The 22,912-nt window shown below is 37.4% G+C and overlaps 1 protein-coding gene across 1 annotated transcript; it reads left to right on the top strand.

Moving 5' to 3' along the window:
• Window positions 1–294: 294 nt before the first annotated feature.
• On the top strand, window positions 295–20,225 carry LOC106874358 (failed axon connections homolog). Its single transcript, XM_014922069.3, has 6 exons — window positions 295–498; window positions 5,615–5,756; window positions 8,763–8,959; window positions 11,662–11,867; window positions 15,357–15,473; window positions 20,057–20,225. Exons 1-6 carry the CDS (start codon window positions 425–427, stop codon window positions 20,188–20,190), a joined length of 870 nt encoding a protein of 289 aa, XP_014777555.1. The 5' UTR covers window positions 295–424; the 3' UTR covers window positions 20,191–20,225.
• The last annotated feature ends 2,687 nt before the right edge of the window (window positions 20,226–22,912 follow it).

Consider the following 22,912-nt stretch of genomic DNA (forward strand, 5'->3'; position numbering starts at 1 on the left):
TTCCTGTTATATTTTATCCTGTATTCAAATTATTCCGGATATGTATTTACTTTTTAGGACAGTCCATTGAAATTTGAAGAAAATTTGGATGTCATTTCTAGCAAGCCGCATAGACTTAGCACCACTCTCGGTTTGTGTAAGAGCTTAGTTTTTTGCAAGTCAAATCATTTACATACACTAATCTCATTCTCTTTCTCTTTCACTCACTCACTCACACTCTATCTCCCACACGACTCTGACAATGTTATAAGACGAGGAGGATGGTGATGGTGGAGGTGGTGGTGGGATAGTGAGAGAAGGACAGGTGATAATGGGTCAAAGATACCAAAACTAGCGAAACGATAATTTCATTGTCTTTAATCTCTTATTGTTTCATCTGTTGTCTTACGGATCGAATCATTTCTTTCGTTCTCCTTATATCGAGATGGAACCCTTGCCGATCTTCTATTGGACCCTTCTTCTTCTAGCGCCAGTCTTGCTGGTTTTCCTAATTTACAAGTAAGGACACTTTCAGAATTTATTTCCTGTGTTTTTGTGTTATTGTGGTTTAATCCTAGGTTAAGAAGAGCTATGATCAACGACCCTTTTTTTGCCGTCTTTTTAACCCAATCTAAGAGTATAATCAATATCTAATACAATTCTTCCATTTTTTTATGGGGTGAGGTAAATTAAAGGACTTAATACAAATGTAGAATATACATTTAATACATTATACATTATACATTATAACATTTAATACATTATAACTGAAAGTCTCCGATTTCCAGTACTTGTATGTGTGTGTATGTATGTATGTGGGTAGGTATGTAGGTATGTATGTATGTATGTATGTATAACTCTGTGCAAGACATTGTAGATCTTTGGCTGGGCTAAAAAGTCACATTCGATCACAGCACCGTTAAGTTAAGCTTCGTGCAATGGCCATACTCGATAACGAAGGGGGCAGCCATCATGTATGTATGTTATTATGCAGTTTTGTTTCCAGATTTCTTGCCAATAGAGAAAGAATCGGTTTCTAACCTAGGTCCAAGGCTCCTTCGTTGGAATTTCAACAATATCAACAGGGTATTATGTATATATGTATGTATGTATGTATTGTGCTTTTTGTCGAGCGTGGGTTACAAACTCAAGGAAAGACCTGAGTCATACAAACTTTAGCTACTCCTGTGGTATGTTATGAGCGGAGGGATAATTGGTTATTATCTGTGACAGGTCGAGCGACATCATATAAGCTTTTATTTTGTGTACTTTTTTTAAGTTAAAATCTTCCACGTGTCACCCCTTACCATCATTTCTTCCTCTTTTTTTTTAAAGACACGTGGTATAATGTAGCCCGAGTTACTCTCCAAGATGAGTACACTGCTTTTGGTCATAGGACTACTGGACCAGAATTAACCTGGGGATAAGTAGCAATAACAACGCGAGACAGATTCGTGTGTGTGTGTGTGTATGCGTGCACTGGAATCTCGTTGTTATATGAATCTATAGAAATATTGAAAGACAATTAGTTTAATTATTAGTTTAATTAAAACGCAACAGATATATCACAACAACACAGCTACCTGAAAAATATCGATGTGTTGGTTATTGGTGGAATTACTTTGACCTTAGACCTGCTAGGTCAAAGCAGTTCCAGAACTAATTAAAAATTAGTGACGAACTCACTTAACGAGGAACTCTCTGAGTGGTCACTCGACCTCTTAGAAATCGGGATAAATCTCAGACTAGAAAGAACAGTAATCTGTTATTGTTGTTGTTATTAACTCTAGGTGAGTCTTAATACAGAAAATCTCTATGATCAAAGACGTTTCAATAGCAATGATCTGCTTGCTATTTCTAGCAGATTGAATGATCGTGTAAAACAGAGGTTCCTAACCTCCGGGTCGCGCGTCACATAGTACTGAGCTGCACAGAAAGAATAAATTTTAGAATTTTATTTCTGTGTTATTGACTACCGCATGTATACCTCTCACTCTCTCTCTCTTTCTCTCTCTCCCTCACTCACTTTCTCTCCCTCCCCTCTCTCTATGTAAGTATATATATATATATATATATATATATATAGATAGATAGATAGATATAGATATAGATACATACACACACACATACATACATACATACATACATACATACATACATACATACATATATAAATACATCTTATTGTGTTTTGTTATGCGCTTGATCGCTCGGTCCGTGGAAAAATTATCTTGTATGAAACCGGTGCAAAAAGAGTTTAAAAATTGTCATACATGAAAAATTGTCTTGCATGAACCGTTGCAAAAGAATTTGGGAACCGCTGATCTAAAGCACCCTCGTTGATTGGGATAAGTCTCACTTGTTTTTATGGTTGTTGCTTAGCTATGGGCGGCAAGCTAGCAGAATAGTTAACATGTCGGACAAAATGTCTAACAGCATTTCTTTCGGCTCTTTACCTTCTAATTCCACCGGAGTTTACTTTACCTTTCATTCTTTTGGGGTTGATAAAGTAAATGCCAGTTATGTACTGGAGTCTTTCTAATTGCACCCACCCCCATCCAAAAAAAAAAACAAAAGAAAAATTTCCAGCTTTGTGCTCGGCGTGTTGGTTTGTCCAACACGAAGAGCTGGCCGAACTGTTAGCGCGTCGAATAAAAGGCTTAGCGGCATTCCTTTTGTCCTATAATTATATATGAGCTCATATCTTCAGCCATCATGAAGTGAATTCTTATAACAGCAATAGCCTCCATCTTTTGAGGAAATGTGCTGAACACAATCACTTTATAGCCGACACAAACTTTCACCTTCCAGCAAGATGAATAGCATCTTGGATACATCGTCGTTCAATTCACTGGCATCGTCTAGACTATGTAATTATGAGGTGTGATCTCAATAATGTGTTGAGCTGAATGAAGCACTGGTAATAGACTCATTGTTAGTAAAGGTGACGATTGGAGCTTTAACAAATTTATTTCTTTTCATGTTTCAGAGAAATGATTCTGTAATTCTATCGTTTAGTCCCCTAGGAATAGATTCCAGGTAAGAAGCAAGAAAAAATTATTTTGTGGTAAATCTAACATCAAGAAAGTCGGAGGTGAATCTTTAAATAATCAACGTCATAAAGCCTTTTCTGAATCTTCCTTTGAAAGGTTAAACAAATCGTCCTCCAATCCTGATGGCAAATAGAGCACCTGGATCTTTTTTTTTAAAGAGATGCTGTACACCTCTGGAGCCGGCATACTTGACCATCGAGATAGTCGCCACAAAGAATGGTTTGATGAGATAGTAAAATGTTTAAGTCTTCCTTCAAGAATAGGCTAATTAAAGCCATTAGCAATGAAGCCAACTTACAATACAGAACAAACCTTTGCGTTCAGGAAAATGTGCTCTCCTATAAAAGGAAACTAAAAGTCACAAAAAGTAACTAACTGGAAGGGCTCAAGAGATATAAATGTATGCCAGCACAAACGATACACAAATATTTTTTGAAAGTCTTAGTGCATTCTATGGCCCAACTTGTATGAATGTTTCGCCGTTTCTCACAACGGATAAAAATGCATGTATCAAAGACAAAGAATATAGCAAAAGATAAACTGAGCATCTTCAGAAAATGCTGAGTAAACCAACCAATATAAATACGAAATCTGTAAATAACCTGATGCAGATTTCTATTAAGATAGCTCTTAAGGAAATTCCCACTATTTTTTTTAACCAGTGACACTATGAGGCTACTGTTCTTTAATAAAATACCAAATTCAGATTCCATTTTTGTTGAAACCTGGTGATAAAACACTCATTGAAAAACTAACTTAACTATGTTCCATAATGTAGTCAATAAGATCTATTCCTCAAGAGTTCAAAGATGCTACAACCATTCACCTGTACTAAATTAGAAAGACAGATGGTCTTGTACCAGTTATTGAGGGATTTCCCTTTTGTCAAAATTTTAGCAAAACAAAATTTAGCAAAACAAAATTTTAGCAAGAACTCATCACGAACAAGCTCCTGTCAAGATGCCGCTGTGGTTTTCGTTATGAAAGGAATACCGATACGATTTTTGCAGTATGATAAACGAAAGTGTATAGTGCAGAATTAGGTCTTGTATATGTGGCAAGTATCCTTGCCAAATATGGTTGTCACTTCTTTTCATGTGTATGGTGCATCAATGTCCTGATGGCATGCTAGCGTGTATTAGGGGCAATGGAGAAATATTTGTACCTTATTCTGTCACAGATGCTGTGAAACCGGTTGGTGTCTTAGCACCTACTCTTTTAGATATCATGTTTTTGCCATGTTGCGGGAGACCTCCACAGTGCCTCCGTCCGGAACTGACATTGGATACGCATACATACATACATACATACATACATACATACATACATACATACATACATACATACATACCCAGTTGTTGATGTTGAAATTCCAATGAAAGAGCCTTGGATCTAGGCTAGAAACCAGCTCTTTCTCTGTTGGCATGAAATCTTGAAATAAAACTGAAAATCACATACATACGTAGTGGATTGTGACAGACAAGAGTCTATGGACAGTAGTGGAAATCAGTTGTTCAGCGAATGCCAATATAAAGCTAAAGATCAGCTGAAAAGAAAATGCCTACGCTGAATTATTGAGAAGTTTACAGCTACTCCACCCAGATTACAAGTTTAGATTTATACCTGTAATTATTGGGGCACTAGGATATGCAACAAACTACCCCTTGAGAAATTTGTTCTGAAAACCAGAAAGGAAAAAACTAATTCGAAGGTTACAGATGCATGCCATCAACGAAACTGTCAAAATATGTAAAACTTACCAAATGTTTAGCATATATGAACACATGCTCATGTCTAGACATGCAACTATATGTATGAGTAATACAGACATGAAACAAAACATACAGAGCTTCACATGCACTGACTTCAAAAACTTGCACACACAGACGCATAACTATTCTGTTGATGTCGAAATTCCGATGAAGAAGACTTGGATCTAAGTTAGAAACCGGCTCCCTCTCCACTGGCAAGAAATTTAGAAATAAAACTTGATAATAACATACATACATAAATTCATGCTTACATATATAAACGTAACACCTCCCCACACTAACGCACATACATATGTATGTAAAGTAGATAATAAAAAGTAAATTATGAAGTAAGGAGGAACCCAACAAATAAATAGCATATGAAGTTAAACAAGTACAGAAAAATTCAGTGAAAGGAACGGTAACAATGAAAGAATGTGTTCAAGGAAAGTAACTACCTCAGATAAATGGAACAGAGAAGGAACTAACGTTTTAGATAATGCCCTTTATCAGAGAGAAGTAAAAGAAATAAGATAGTGGGGAGAAAAAGAGGAGAGATACTAAATTTACAAAGTGTGTTTATATAGCAGGTTTTGTGTACCAAAATATTTACAAACATGTATATATAACATTCATGCACACACGTTCTTATACATCTAAACATTCCCATACCTATCTATAAACAAACATATGTATGCATATAAAAAGATGGAAAGCAGACACACAAGACTCTAATGGAGGAAAACTTCAGCATTTAGTTCATTATTATATGTATTGAGTACTTTTCCGCTTTGTTTGCGAATTCTTATACACATATATATAATTTCATAGGATTTATTTCCAGAAAAAGCGTGAAATTCCCAAAAATACTGTTCTGCTGTATCAAATGGGACGTGGTCCTCATGCACCTAGCGTGTCACCGTTTCCGATGAAATTGGAGACATATCTACGGATGGCTAAAATACCATATATGGTCTGTATGTTCTATTTCAATAATTCATTTATCTTTACTTATGAAAACCACCGTTATATAATATCTTATGATAAAATTTTATTTCGACATTTGTTTTTAATATTAGTCCCAAAATTTGATCGATTAAACTCGCTTCCCAAATATGAGGCCTCATGCCAAAATTAGAGATGTACTGATTGGTGGAATCGTTTGTGTCGAACAACATTTTCTTCTTTTATTTAGTTACAACCTTTTAGATTCTGTAAAGGAATTTAACAAATTAAGTAAATATAACGACCTTGAAATTGAAATACAAAAGATATGGCATCTTAAATCGAGAACTGTTCCTGTTATTGTAGATGTCCTAGGTATGCTAAAGGGATGTCAAAAACATCTAGATAACATTCCAGGAGAACCATGTCTCAGAGAAATCCAAAAGATTGTACTGATAAGTACTGCTCACATCCTTAGAAAGACCCTATCAATTTAAATGTCTGTTGTATTACATGAAGATATTTCGCAACTACCCCTGCCACTTCACCTTCCCAAGCTTTCAGTTATGCTGTAACATCTCTTATACTTCACTCGCCCTAGGACGCTGGGTGTGTCTCGGAAAATGTGATTGTAACAAACATGCAGATTAAAAGTAAATAACAATAGTAATAGTGGTTTCAAATTTTGCCACAAGGGCAGCCATTTTGGGGGAGGGGATGAGTCGATTACATCGACCCTAGTGTTTCACTGGTACTTAATTAATCGACCCCGAAAGAATGAAAGGCAAAGTCGACCTCGGTGGAATTTGAACTCAGAACGTGAAGACACAAAATAAGCATTTCGCTCGTTGTGCATACGATTCTACAGCTCGTCACCTCAACAACAACAACAACAATAATAATAAAAGTCTTTTCTACTCTAGGCACAAGGTCCGAAATTTTGGGGGTGGGGGTCAGTCAATCGACCCCAGTACGCAACTGGTACTTAATTTATCGACCCAGGAAGGATGAAAGGCAAAGTCGACCTCGGCGGAATTTAAAATCAGAAAGTAAAGAACAACAGTAATAATACCGTCACCGGTATTGAAACTGCCTTGCTAGTTCTTTAGTATTCTGTGCCAAGTTAATATTAAACCAAAGTCTTATATCAGAGTGACAACAAATGATTCTGAGATGCGCTAGTATTCATTGGTCAGTTCAAAGATGAAATTTGGTATTGAACTTATGAAATATGTAAGAGAAAGCAGTTACAATGTCGTTAATATAATTGGTTTGTCCTTGCTTTCGTATCTGCTTATGAGCATTGTAACAGTAAAAAGAAGTTGAGTTGTCAACGTAACTCAGTTGAAAAGCATTTAATATTGCTGCAAAGCGGGAGTAACTAGAATTAGAGAAGTGATATCCTTAATAATCAGTAGACAGGTGTGGTCCTTGTGTATATCGGATTGTCAAAACTCTCCGTTTCCCTCGGTGTTGTGCTGCATGCATACGATCACTCAGGCTTTTGTTTCCAGTCTATTATTTGATGTGATCTGTCTACAAATGACTTTGACGGCTTCTTGCTTTTTTCTCCTCTGTACTTCCTTTCAGGATGGTGTTAGGCAATGACTCGTGGCACATTATATGTCCAAAATATTGTGGCTTCGTGGACTTGATTCTCGACAATAAGTGTCGTTGAACTTCCATGTTTTCTAGTGCTGCAGCGTTTGTTATCTTGTCTTTCCGGGTTATACTGTGCCCAGTCTGCGAAAGATCTACAGTTTGCTACACAATTTTAGGCGCAATGTTATGTCTTTTGAGATGAAGAATAATTGCGTGCAAAAATTGAAATATTTCATGTGTAATGTACAAGAGACAGATTCACTTTGAGAAAGTTTCCAACGATTCCATTTTCACTTTCGTCTTTGTTTTGCATTTAACGATTTCTTTTCTAAATCGTATCGCAAGCTGTTTTTTTTTCTTTATGTTATCATACACGACTTTTTGAATGAAAAGTGAAATGAGAAGGTTTTTGAAATTTAGCGACATTTTTCTCATTGTATCATCTAATCCATTAACTAATTTTCTCATAGGCAGACCAAGATATTCCTATGGAATTTGACCAAATGAGGTTTATTTTATAACATAGCCACCCCACCACCACCACCTGCATCCATCGCCGTTGCAGCATTTGGATCTCATTGGCGAAAAAGCTTTCATCCTGTTCGTCAAAAAAGTTATTTTAGGCTGAAACGCATAAAAGAATAAAAGAATAAAACGACACACTCATTCATGCTTTGAGGAGAATACTTCACCACATCATTCTCCATGCATGCTTGGAATTTAAATTTTGACAATATAAGATGAAAATAAGAATTATGACAGTTATAAAACCGATCTGTCCATTATTGAGCACACGTCTTCCTACATTAAAGATTCCAGGAGTTGTGATCTTAGTCCTTTGAGGAAATATATCATCCTATTGCAATCTTTTGTAATACTGGTAAAATCCGGAATTCACAGTAGCCAGTGATGGTCCATATCGGTAAAAATCATTCAATATACAGGGCGATTCAAAAGTCTCCATACATAGGAAAAATTTACTTTTTTATAAGTAAAAGTTTATAAGATCCCCTGATCTAACCCCTCTTGATTTCTATCTTTGCGGGCATTTGAAAGGCATGGTGTATCACGGAAAGATAAAAGGCATAAATTATTTGAACGCTTCACCAACTCATTTGCTCACGTATCACCAGATGTGCTATTACGAGTTCACAATGAGTGGGGGTAAATGTATTGCAACGTATATTCAAAACAATGGTAACCATATAGTGCCTGTTAAAAAAAAAAAAAGACTGTTCTTATAAACTGTTTCTTATAAAAAGATAAATGATTCCTATGTATGGCGACTTTTGAATCACCCTGTATAAATTTCGATATATTGTATTCTACGATCCGATAGGATTGTTGACTACAGCGTATTTAATTCTACTTAACCCTATAGTAAGGCTACAACAAACTAATTAATAAACTTATTTTATATATTTGCTGACAGAGCGATCACAGTGTCACATTTTCATCGAAAGGAAAACTTCCATGGATAGTATACAATGGCAAACCAGTCGCAGATTCGCAGTTCTGCATTGAATACTTGAACAAGAAGTTGGGTATCAGCTTGAATAAGGAGTATGCTGATCTTGATGTATCCGTTGGTCGAGCATTTCAGAAAATGGCCGAAGAAGAATTATATTGGTTTGTATGAAAACTTAAAAAAAGATGGGGTGGGCAATTCTCATAAATGTAAGCTCCTAACTATTACAATTTATACCCAGTTGAGAGGGTCGGTCATTGGTTATGGCTGAAAAGAGCTGATTAAACTTGGTTAGAGAAGTGACGTATAATTGCGAGTCGGGTGCCTGTTTCACTAAATGGCACGTCACACTCGCACGACTCCCTAATTTGAATGGCGTTGATGATCCCGGGACAAAGGACTTGAGATCGAATGTCGATGACTAAATACTAGTCAGTTGATCCAGTGGGCAGGGCCTCACATCAGTAGAGTGGGGGCGATGGGATGTAAAACCGTCGAGAAAAAGGCCATGAAACGTTGTGCCTTCATCACTGCTGACCTCTGAAACCTACCTTCGTCCGGTATCCGGAACTTTCAATTGGTAGCACTCGCACAAGCAACATAAAAAAAAAATATGCGTTTATTAAAAAAAAAAAAAAAGACAGAAGTCGCTATCTGGTCTAGGAATTGAACCGATAACCTTGTGAACAGTAGCCCAACATCTATTCCATTAGGTCAGGCGCCATCATAATGCATTTATTCCCAATATCTTCATTTGGGGTTACTTTCTAACACACATCTTATGCGTTACTTTTTTGATGCAACTCATCTGGCGACCCTGTTCCCAGGTTCCTGTATAAATTAGGAAAGTAGTTTTATTAAAACAGAGATTACTACGATCACTATAAACTCCTTCCAAGAATTAATTCCTACCACTAAACAGCCTCTGCTAGAAATATCAACCAAGTGTCCTTCAAATCACAATCCTACTGTCTTAAATAAGGAAAAGACACATTGGATAACATATAACACTATGCCTACCCTGAAACATAAAGGGTGATCTCGAGAATGAAAGAGGGGAAGGAACTAGAAAGGAAGTTGGTAAAAATAGAAAAACAAAAACGAAAAACTGAAATTTTTGGTAAAATAATTCGTTCAGATTCGTAACTCCTGTTATGTGTAACAGACGAAAACTAAAAGTTAAAAAAAAAAAAAAAGAAAAACCTCACTCATTTCCTTGCTTTTTCTTTCTCCATTAGGTAGAAGTAGCTGTTGCAAAAGCTCGTTAAAAATGTTTTCTGTAATGAGTACGGTAATATAAATTTTCTGCTATTCCTGACTGTTACCTGTGAAGTCCGACGTTAGGAAATAATATAAACTTCGCTTACCAACCACATGGTTCTGGGTTCATTCTCACTGCGTGGCATCTTGGGAAAGTGGCTTCTACTATAGCCTCGGGCCGATCAAAACCTTGTGAGTGGATTTGGTAGACGGAAACTGAAAGAAGCTTGTCGTATATATGTATATATTTATATATATGTGTGTATATGTTTGTGTCTGTGTTTGTCCCCCCACAACATCGCTTGACAACTGACGGTGGTGTGTTTACATCCCCGTAACTTAGCGGTTCGGCAAAAGAGACTGATAGAATAAGTACTAAGCTTACAAAGAATAAGTCCTGGGGTCGATTTGCTCGACTAAAGGCGGTACCCCAGCATAGCCGCAGTCAAATGACTGAAACAAGTAAAAGAGTAAAAGAGTAAAGAGAGTATTCTACACAGAGTTGTTCCCCTTTAATTATTAATATTGCAAATGACAGAAGGAAGGACTAAATGGCGAAACATTAGGAGTTACTTCCCTTGTGTGATATGTTGCTTTTGCAATGAACAAATTCAACTGTTTCGACAGTTATTATGAATAAAAAATAATAATAACAGTCAAAACAAGAATTGAACTTGTTCGTTATCAAGATAGATATTTTTTTTCTTTAAATCAGGAGAGAAAACATTGCTATAACATTTTATATTTGCCTCTGAGAGTGGTGGACGAGCGAAAGGAAGGAAGGTTGTGATAGAGTGAACTCCCCTAAAGGCATCCACCGTACCATGTCAAACTGGGCGTCATATTAAAGGATGGGAAAGGCATGAACGTTACATCTTCAGTTTATTGACAATACTCATTTTTTAATATACTCTAAAGTAAACACTATTTCCCTTACCTCACCAAAACATTTGTTGTATATGCTGTAACGGAATTCTATTCTTGCTGGAATCCATTTCAACTGAGAAAGCACTGCTTCCCAAACGGTCCATAGGAAGACTTATAGCTATGGACCTTCATGTACTCTGAAGGTACATGAAGATGCATAATGGTGAGTGGGGATAGAAGAACAGAGAGTGAGGCTGGGTAGCGTTTGCAAGGGTGTATGAGGAGATTGAGGGGGATGGTTAGAAATGGAGAATGGGTGGGGATGGGGTTCGAATATAAAGAAGAGCAAGGTTTAAGGAATGGTTGGTGCTAAATAGATGGAGAGACGGTAGGAAAGAATAGGTGATGACTATAGACATCGGGTGGGAGTAGTGAATTAGTGGACAAGGGTCAAGAGGTGAGAGAGGTGATGGACGATAGATATGAAATGGAGAGAGGGTAGGGGAGAACAGGTGATGACAGACAGTTCAGAAGTGGATGAGGAGTAACAGAATAGTGATAATAGCAAAGGAGACAGGAGAAGAATGAGAATGAGAGAGACGAAAGTAACATTGGAAAATACATGGATTAAAATGGAATATATTTAATAAACCTATGAAGAAATGCCAACATGACTCCAACCAATGTTAACTTAATTAATGTTAGATATTTAACTAACCTTTTTCTATACAATCAGGACAATGTGTGCAGTGACATTTGGTGAGGATTTGACTGAAGTGAAGAAGGTTTTGCCTTACAAAGGTATTGAGCTTTGGATCAAACTGACAGCCATAAAACATGTTGTTCAAAAAGAGATGTGGGGTCATGGAATTGGTAGACATAATTCAAAGGAAATTTGGTCAATTGGTGAAAGAGATTTACATGCTATTTCTACATTCTTAGGTAAATATTCCAATGTCTTCTTCAAATATCATATTTCAAATAAGATGGTCCCTACACATTTTTAAGGATTTATATATATATATATATATATATATATATATATAGAGAGAGAGAGAGATATATAGATAGATATATATATAATGATTTTGATCATGGCAGAGATAGGCTTCCTTAGATTTCATTTCTAATTTCTTGGTAAATTTAACAACATTATCAATAACTTACTAGTTCTATTCCTTATCATTACCATTGTCAGTCCTTCTGTTTTACCTAGTAATAATAATTATCGACTTTGCCTTTCATCCTTTCAGGGTCGATAAATCAAGCACCAGTGAAACACTGGGATCGATGTAATTGACTTACCCCATCTCACCAAAATTCCAGGCCTTGTATTTATAGTAGAAATTATTATTATTATTATTTCGTTAGCACACTGGACGAAGTGCTTAGTGGTATTTCGCCCGTCGCTATGTTCTGAGTTCAAATTCTGCTGAGGTCGACTTTGCTTTTCATCCTTTTGGGGTCAATAAAATAAGTGCCAGTTATGCACTGGGGTCCATGTAATCGACTTATTCCCCCACCAAAATTTCAGGCCTTGTGCCTATAGTAGAAATTATTATTATTATTATTGGATCAATTAACTGATCTTTTCTGGACTACTTTCTGGCAGGGGCCTATGGATAACTTCCAGAAATCCCTGGCCTAGCACTGCTACTGGGGAGCTCTGCTGGTTTGAAACAAGCCCTATAGACACGGAAGTGCTGTCAGATGGACCTGGCCAAGGTGAGCGCAGGGCGATGAAACCATCCTACATGCACTTGTCCAGTGTCCAGGCATTACTGACTTGTGGAGCTTTGTGGAACAGCTGTTGACACATGTAGGACAGATTTGGTTATCAGCTGAGTCCATCATGAAGGTCATTCTGCTACCTTCTTTTGGCTGAGTAAGAGAAGCAGTTTCCCTCTGTCTAGTGGATATGGAGTGGAGGCACGATGGCCCAGTGGTTAGAGCAGCGGACTCGTGGTCATAGGATCGCGGTTTCGATTCCCAGACCGGGCGTTGTGAGTGTTTATTGAGCGAAAACACCTAAAAGCTCCACGAGGCTCCGGCAGGGGATGGTGGCAAAACCTGCTGTACTCTTTCACCACAACTTTCTCTCACTCTTACTTCCTGTTTCTGTTGTGCCTGTAATTCAAAGGGTCAGCCTTGTCACATTCTGTGTCACGCTGAATATCCCCGAGAATTACGTTAACGGTACACGTGTCTGTGGAGTGCTCAGCCACTTGCACGTTAATTTCACGAGCAGGCTGTTCCGTTGATCGGATCAACTGGAACCCTCGACGTCGTAAGCGACGGGGTGCCAACAACAACAACAACAACAAGTGGCTATGGTGAAGGAGGTAGTGTTGTGGACAAGACTGAAAGGACTGAAGGCAGATACTGTCCTATTTGGTTCCACTTGACAAGGAAAGTGAGGGTGGAGAGGGAAGTACTGCCCTCCCATCCCCAGTATTTTTGTGGAAAGGTGGGTGAATGTAGTGAAGATGGCCTGTGTGAATAGGCCTGCTCTGAACATTCACTTGTAAACTGGAGGAGTTGTGAAGGAGGGGCACTTACTGAGGTGCATCTGGTGGTCAGGGTAACCAGGATGTGTGGGATTCTTTGATTGTCTCTGGGATGAACTCTCCACTTTTGGGAAATTTTATTGTTTAATTTTATTTATAATTGTTATTGTTAATTGTTTCTTACTAAACCACACCTGTCCCTTGTGTTGTAGTGTTCTCTTGTGGTTTTGAGTTCGGCCCTTGTGGCCAATAAAGAAAACACTATTATTATTATTTTATGTTTGACTATAGCTTTGCATTTGTACAAGTTGGATCCAAGTCTCACCCAGAGACCTCAAGAGACAACAAGTTAGAAGTTCATGTAGGTGTTATGCCTAGGGTACCATATATTTGGATTTGTACATAGTATTGTTCTAGAAAATGTTTATGAAACCATAAGAAAATTATGTGTTTGTTTTAAAATTTGAGATCACATAGTCAGTATTTTACGTAGGATATGGGCAGTTCCCATGAGCACTATCTTTTGAACTTCAACCATTTTGGGGTTTTCTGGTATTTGAGCTAGGTAGTAATCAGCCCGTTTCGCTGTCATTCCCAGGGCACCTATGACAATAGGTATTGTTTTAGTCTTCAGGTTCCACATTTTGCTAATTTCTATTTCAAGATCTTTATCTTTGCTCAGTTTTTGGTAGGTCTTGACAGATACATTTATATCGATTGAGACTGTCATATCAATGAGGAGGCATGATTTTTGTCTGAAGTCTTTCAGTATGATGTCTGGCCTATTTGTATCTATCTTTCTGTCAGTTTGAATGGTGAAGTTCCAGAGGAGTGTGATGTGATGATTTTCAAGTACTGGGGGTGGTTTGTGTTCCCACCAGTTTTTATCATGGGGCAAGTCCAGGTTTTTGTATATTACCTAGTGAATATATTGTGCAGCTCTATCATGCCTGTTGAGATACTCTGTAGGCGCAAGCAGACTGCACATGGAGACAACATGATCGATGGTCTCATTTTGTTGTTGGCATGTACGACATAATGGGGAGCTGCCGTTCTTTAATATGTTGGCCTGGTAGTTCTTTGTAGGTAGGCATTGATCTTGGGCTGCTATGATAAACCCCTCTGTTTCTGATTTCAAGCCAGAGGCCATTAGCCATTGATGGGTAAGGGCTTTGTCAATATCTTCATTATTCGCTCTCTTTGGGTATTTGCCATTGAGAGGTTTTCCATGCCATTTATCAGTCATTATTATTATTATTATTGTTATTATTATTATTATTAAGGTGACAAGCTGGCAGAGTCGTTAGCACCTGGGCAAAATGCTAGGTGGCATTTCATCCACCTTTATGTTCTGAGTTCATATTCTGCTGAGGTCAACTTTGCCTTTCATCCTTTTGGATTGATAAAATACCAGTCACATACTTGGGGTGATGTAGCTGACTAATACATCTCCCTTCAATGGCTGTGTGCCTAAATTAAAAAAGTTTATTATTAAAATCATTATTATTATGAATGGCAAAATTGTTATAGCATCATACTTTTTCACGCTGAAATCAAATCCTTCCAATGTCAACTTTGCTTTTTATCTTTCTGGGGCTGGTTGTTGAAATAAAGTACCAGTTAAGTACTGGGGTTGATTTAATTAATTAACTTCTCTTTCCAAATTCCTGGCATTGGCCTAAATTAAAAATGGTGGCCGTGGAAGCAATAGTTGTGGCAGCAGCATCATCAACAGTGGTAGTAGTGTCATATGTTACACACACACACACATTCTCATACAGGTGCAAATACTCATACACACACACACAGCCATACACACACACATGCATACACACACACACACATGCACACACATGCTCACACACATACACGGGACATTATCTATTCAAGAACTGACCCCAGTGAATATATTTAACTATTGCAGGTAAGAAGAAATATTTTCTTGGTAATGAACCCAGTGAGGTGGACTGTGCCATGTTTGCTATGCTTGCTATGGTTAAGTGGAACATGCCTAATACACCGCATGAAAGACTCATGAAAAGTAAGTGATATTATTACTATTCATATTGTTACTGTGTCGTTTTTATTGTTGTTATTATCAAGGTGGCAAGCTAGCAGAATCGTCAGCACGCCGGGTGAAATGCTTGATGGTATTTTATCTCTCATTCTGAGTTCAAATTCTGCGGAGGTCGACTTTGCCTTTCATCCTTTCAGGGTCAATAAATTAAGTACCAGTGAAACACTGGGATTGATGTAATTGACTCGTTCCTTCCCCTAAAATGGCTACCCCTATGGAAAAATTTGAAACCATTAATAAGGCGGTGAGCTGGCAGAATCATTAGCATGCTGGGCAAAATGCTTAGCGGTATTTTGTCTGCTGCTATGTTCTAAGTTAAAATTCTGTGGAGGTTGACTTTGCCTTTCATCCTTTCAGGATCAATAAATTAAGTACCAGTGAAACACTGGGATTGATGTAATTGACTCGTTCCTTCCCCTAAAATGGCTACCCCTATGGAAAAATTTGAAACCATTAATAAGGCGGTGAGCTGGCAGAATCATTAGCATGCTGGGCAAAATGCTTAGCGGTATTTTGTCTGCTGCTATGTTCTAAGTTAAAATTCTGTGGAGGTTGACTTTGCCTTTCATCCTTTCAGGATCAATAAATTAAGTACCAGTGAAACACTGGGATTGATGTAATTGACTCGTTCCTTCCCCTAAAATGGCTACCCCTATGGAAAAATTTGAAACCATTAATAAGGCGGTGAGCTGGCAGAATCATTAGCATGCTGGGCAAAATGCTTAGCGGTATTTTGTCTGCTGCTATGTTCTAAGTTAAAATTCTGTGGAGGTTGACTTTGCCTTTCATCCTTTCAGGATCAATAAATTGAGTACCAGTTGAAGACTGGGGTCGATGTAATCGACTCATCCCCAACCCCAAAATTGCTGCCCTTGTGGCAAAATTTGAAACCATTATTAAGGTGGCAACCTGGCAGAATCGCTTGCATGCTTGACAAAATGCTTAGCGCTATTTTGCCCATTACTGTGTTCTGAGTTCAAATTCTGCTGAGGTTGACTTTGCCTTTCATCCTTTCGGGAACGATGAAATAAGTACCAGTTATGCACTAGGATCGATGTAATTGACTTATCCCTTCCCCCAAAATTTCAGGCCTTGTGCCTTCAGTAGAAGGGATTATTAAGGTGGTGAGCTGGCGATCTGGCAAGCTGGGTGAAATGCTTAGTGGTATTCTGGGTTCAAAGTCTACCAAGATCGACTTTGCCTTTCATCCTTTCAGGGTCAATAAATTAAGTACCAGTGAAACACTGGGGTTGTTGTAACTGATTTGTCTCCTACCCACTAAATTTCAGACCTTGTGTCTTCAGTAGAAAGGATTATTAAGGTCGCCAGCTAGCAGTATCGTTAGCACACTGGACGAAATACTTGGCAGTATTTTGTCCATCTTCACGTTCTGAGTTCAAATTCTGCCGAGGTTGATTTTGCCTTTCATCCTTTTGGGAGTTGATAAAATAAGTATCAGTTGAGTACTGGGGTTGATGTAATCGACTTATCTGCTCCTCCAAAATTGTTGACCCTGTGTCAAAATTTGAAACCACAGATCAGAACTTAACTGCAACTCTTGGTGGTCCAAATCAGATTTGCAATCTATGTGAGTGTCTTTTCAAAACATTGACTGGTTTAAAAAGCCACATTGAATACCATGATGGATTTAAGGTGTAAGTATAAGAGGTGGTCAGACTCTACGTAAGGAGTAGACAACCACCAAGTAAATATATATGAAATAATTAAGGAGGCTAGATGCAATTTAAAACCAAAAAGGAAATAATTCATCATTGTTAAAAGTGACCAAAGGGTGCAATGAGCACCAGCATTGCAAGAAATAAAAGTCAAAGACTCATTAGCCACAAACAAAGCAAATGTTCTATGTACTGACAAGGGAGACAAAACTCCCCAAAGCAAGTGAAAGTATCAGATTAGCATGCTGATTTTGTGTGCAATGATATATATATATATATATATATATATATATATATATATATATATATATATATATATATATATATATATATATATATATATATATATATATATATATATATATATATATATATATATATATATATATATATATATATATATATATATATATATATATATATATATATATATATATATATATATATATATATATATATATATATATATATATATATATATATATATATATATATATATATATATATATATATATACACATATATATAGGAGTGGCTGTGTGGTAAGTAGCTTGCTTACCAACCACATGGTTCCAGGTTCATTCCCACTGCGTGGCACCTTGGGCAAGTGTCTCCTACTATAACCTCGGGCCAACCAAAGCCTTGTGAGTGGATTTGGTAGACGGAAACTGAAAGAAGCCCGTCATATATATGTATATATATATATATATATATATATATACATGAATGTGTGTGTATACGTTTGTGTGTCTGTGTTTGTCCCTCCGCCCCAGCATTGCTTGACAACCGATGGTGGTGTGTTTATGTCCCCGTAACTTAGCGGTTCGCCAAAACAGAGACCGATACATTAAGTACTAGGCTTCCAAAGAATAAGTCCTGGGGTCGATTTGCTTGACTAAAAGCAGTGCTCCAGCATGGCCGCAGTCAAATGACTGAAACAAGTAAAAGAGAGTAAAGAGTAATATATATATATATATATATATATATATATATATATATATATATATATGTACCAGTGGTTATGCATTAGTGTGTGTATGGTGAGATGGTTGTGATAGATTTCATAGGATGATTATTTGATTAAAGAAAATGGCAAAGATGCTGAACTTGACGCATATTTATGCTTGAGCATGTTGTTTCATGCTTCTTTATTGTATCAAATTTGCACGTTATCTCTCTGAGTTCAAATCATGCCAAAAATCCTCTGTCTAGGGTTGACAAAATAAATATTAGAGGCATAATTTTTAAAATGTTAGAGTGATGGTCTTGAGTTCCTAAGCAATGTACAAATATTGGTATGTTTCAGTTTGTTTGAATGCCAAAACAGGTTTAATTTCTATTTCATGAAAATATGAGTTACAGTTGGGCCAGACAGCTGTAAAAACAGTTACTGCAATCAAACCCTTTTCCTCCATACTAACAGAGAAAATTGAGAGTAGATGTGTGAAGCAGCAAGGAAGAGTAAACAGACTTAAAATCATCATCATCATCATTGTCGTCATCATTTAACGTCTATTGTCCATGCTGGCATGGGTTGGACGGTTTGACTAGGGCTAATAAGGTGAGAAGCTGCACCAGACTCCAGTCTGTTTTAGCATGGTTTCTACTACTGGATGTTCTTCCTAACACCAACCACTCCGATAGTGTAATAGGTACTTTTACAAGCCACCAGCGTGGGTGCCAGTTGCATGACTATGATTTCACTTGGTTCGATGGGTCTTCTTCTCAAGCACAGCATATCACCAAAGGTCTCAGTCGTTTGTCAATGCCTTTGAACCTGTAAAGGCTTTTCACAGCAGTTTGTCATGAAGGAAAAAGTTCTCGCTTTACTGGTTCAAATATCTCTCAAATATATTTGAACTGGTCTTAAGTTTGTTTATCCTCCCTCATCGCTTCACCTATCAATGCATGAATTTGTTCCACTCTAGCAATAACTATATGATATTGACTGATTTCTGATTAAAGAAACTTTGCTTCTTGGTTCAGAGTTTTATCTCTTGGTATTTAGTTCTGAAGAGAACAAACTATTTTGAAATGCATCCATCAATCTAAATGAGAACACTCAGTTGAATATGATATTTTAACACCTTTTTGTCCTGATCGAGAAGCTTTTTTCTACATGACAAACAGCAGTGACAAGCCTTCACATGTTCAAATAACTCTCAAACGTATTTGAACTGGTTTTAAGTTCCTTCACTGCTTTGTGCATCTATTCACATATTTGTTCTGGCATGGAAGCCAATATGTGCAAACATATTTACTGGTTGACATTAATATAACCTTAGCTTCCTAATCAGCTCAGTGTTGCCTCTTGATTTCTGATGCTGGAGAGAACAAACAAGTTTGAAATGCATCCATAAGTACAACTAAGAGCACTCTGAGCTGATTATGATATTCTAACACCTTTTCTGCATTGAGTGAGGGTTTTTTTTCCATGACAAATAGCAATGACAAGCTTTTACAGGTTCAAATAACTCTCAAATATATATTCTTTAGTATATTGTGGTACTGCTTGCAGCAACTCAAAGAATGAAGGAGATACTAAGAGGGAGAAGGAGAGAGAGACTGGTAAAGAGAACAATGTATGTGAGAGAGAGGGAACAGAGAGAGAGAGAGAGAGAGAGAGAGAGAGAGAGAGTAGTGTGGTAAGTAGCTTGCTTACCAACCACATGGTTCCGGGTTCAGTCCCACTGCGTGGCACCTTGGTAAGTTTCTTAACAGAGAAAAGTCAATGTATAATATACTAATATAGTCAATTATATTACACTTTTTTACCACTAAAATAGGCCTTTTGTTAGTTGGAAACAAATCATAATATTTATATTTAGTTATTTATACATTTTCGTTAATCACTTCTATCATTTGTTTCAGAACTGACCAACTTGGGAGCCTACTGTGAACGTATGAAGGAACGCTATTGGCCTGATTGGGAAGAGTGTTCTCGCTCAAGTAAAAAATTTAAAGATGATAGCTATATTTTGAAGAACCGTCAAAAGTCAAAATAAGAACAAAATAAATAATATTTTTCATAAAAAAAAAATGCAATGTATCTCCTTGTCTTTTCATTATGAGTTAGCTGTAAATGCTTTATTGAATGATTCAAGTAGTACTTCTCACAATCTTTGACTGTTTGAGAGCTCTTTAAGCCTTTAACATTTAAACAAGCTATATCCAGCACAAATATTCTACCTATTTTGTTTTCAAACAAGCCTGATCTGGCCTGTCACACCTACCCTGCAACATTATTCTAAAACTGAACAGTCACAGTCACATCATTAAAATCACGCACTTGTGCCGGATGGCACGTGTAAAGACATTCGAGCGAAATTGTTGCCAGTGCCGCCGAACTGGCTCCTGTGCAGGTGGCACGTAAAATACACCATTTTGAGTGTGGCCATTGCCAGTACCGCCTGACTGGCCTTCGAGCCGGTGGCACATAAAAGCACCCACTACACTCTTGGAGTGGTTGGCGTTAGGAAGGGCATCCAGCTGTAGAAACTCTGCCAAATCAGATTGGAGCCTGGTGTAGCCATCTGGTTTCACCAGTCCTCAGTCAAATCGTCCAACCCATGCTAGTATGGAAAGCGGACGTTAAACGACGATGATGATGATGATGAACAAGATAATGCATGATTAAATTAAAACAATGTGAATAAATAAACATTACATCTGACAAAGTAATCTGAATGCTGAAGGGTTTAGCTTCCATATTTTCCTTCTCTGAACAATCTTGCTTCTCTGGGTTCATCCAGCTCTGATTCTGAAATTAGTTATCACTAACCTATGTTAGGTGGTATATTCTTCACTGTAGAAAGACGTGTGTGTGTGTGTGTCTTTGTGTCTGTGTGTGTGTCTTTGTGTCTGTGTGTGACCCAACCACTGCTTGGCAACTGGTGTTGGCGTGTTTACATCCCTGTACTTGATGATTCAACAAAAGAGGCCAATAGAATATGTAGCAGGCTTAAAAAAAAACACAGACCAAAGTTGATTCGTTCGACTAAAATTCGTCAAAGCAATGCTCCTGCATGGCCACCGTCTAATGACTGAAACAAGTAAAAAATACTGATCACGCCACTCCTCAAATATTTTATTTATTTTTCATCTTTGATAGTAATACTTTAAAATCTGACTGGTAGGAGATAAGTAAAAAAGTGAAGTTCCTCCCCAAGTCATACCAACAGATAAGAGTCAGTTTCCTGGTTTCCATGCAATATATGTTCCCCACTTGGACAGGACACTGGTCCATCACAGGATTACTCATTTTTGCCAGCTGAGTGGACCAGAGGAACGTGAAATGAAGTGTTTTGTTCAAGAACACAACGCATTGCCTAGTCCAGGAATCGAAACCACAATCTTACAATCATGAGTCCAATATCCTAACCACTATTAAAGTTGCATGAAGCTTGGCTACTTTTTGGTATATTAGATGTGATGTTGGCACTCCGTCGCTTACGACGTCGAGGGTTCCAGTTGATCCGATCAACGGAACAGCCTGCTCGTGAAATTAACGTGCATGTGGCTGAGCACTCCACAGACACGTGTACCCTTAACGTAGTTCTCGGGGATATTCAGCGTGACACAGTGTGACAAGGCTGACCCTTTGAATTACAGGTACAACAGAAACAGGAAGTAAGAATGAGAGAAAGTTGTGGTGAAAGAGTACAGCAGGGTTCGCCACCATCCCCTGCCGGAGCCTCGTGGAGCTTTAGGTGTTTTTGCTCAAACACTCACAACGCCCGATCTGGGAATCGAAACTGCGATCCTATGACCGCGAGTCTGCTGCCCTAACCACTGGGCCATTGCGCCTCCATGGTATATTAGAAATAGCAGTATAACATTAATTGGAAAACACATGCACATATGAGAACAAACATACAAAGAAGTCAAAGAAGAAATGTAAAAGGTAAATTTGTCTTTCTTTATTAAGTTGAACTGTTTTCGAAGAAGTCATTAATATAATAATAATAATAATAATAATAATAATAATAGATGCAAAAAAGACAGAGCTTGGTAGTGAAGAAGAAAATATAAAAAAAAATTATAATAAAACACAACAAATAATACAACAAATTTACAAAGTATATGTGTGTGTGTGTGTGTGTGTGTGTGTGTATGTGTGTATGTATGCATGTATTTATGTGAGTATAAATCAAAACCAAGACCAACACTGCTGGTCAATTTTTTTCTATGTTTTAATTGAAAAGTTCCTAAAAAAAAAGAAGAGAAAAGACAGGTGGGGAAGAGGGAGAGAAGAAAAACAAAAAATAAAGATGATGGAGATGATGATGATGACAATGATGATTATGGCTTTGATGATAACTATTACAAAATTACCAGAAAAATAATAATAATAAGCTTGTTGTTAGAGTAGTAAGCTATTCCTTAATAATATTTCTTAATTTTGATGATCCTAACGATACATTGGACCAGTGATAGTTAATCAAGCAAAAAGCAGTCAGATTGTTTTTTTTTTGTGAAAGAAAAGAAGAAACAAAAGAAGAAATATAATGAGATATAAGAGAAAGAAGTTTTGTTACTGGTGTTGTTACAAAGTTGAAATTACCCCAGGGCTTCCCTCATTGAGTTGACTCAGTATCAAAGATGCTCTGTTTATTCATTATCACTACTGTTGTTAAAATGAAGGCACTTGCCTAGTGGTTAATATGTCAGGTTCATGATCTTTAGGATGTAGTTTCAATTTCTGGACCGAGCAGTGTGTTGCGCCCT

Source organism: Octopus bimaculoides, chromosome 2 (assembly GCF_046866305.1).
Source record: "Octopus bimaculoides isolate indiv1 chromosome 2, ASM4686630v1, whole genome shotgun sequence".
Classification (NCBI taxonomy): domain Eukaryota; kingdom Metazoa; phylum Mollusca; class Cephalopoda; order Octopoda; family Octopodidae; genus Octopus; species Octopus bimaculoides.

Excerpts from the sequence above, each read along its gene's own strand:
- LOC106874358 (XM_014922069.3), top strand. The coding sequence starts at position 425 with ATGGAACCCTTGCCGATCTTCTATTGGACCCTTCTTCTTCTAGCGCCA. Across the intron at positions 5,757-8,762 it reads TGGCTAAAATACCATATATG|AGCGATCACAGTGTCACATT; the intron begins GTCTGTATGTTC and ends ATTTGCTGACAG. Across the intron at positions 15,474-20,056 it reads GCATGAAAGACTCATGAAAA|AACTGACCAACTTGGGAGCC; the intron begins GTAAGTGATATT and ends CATTTGTTTCAG.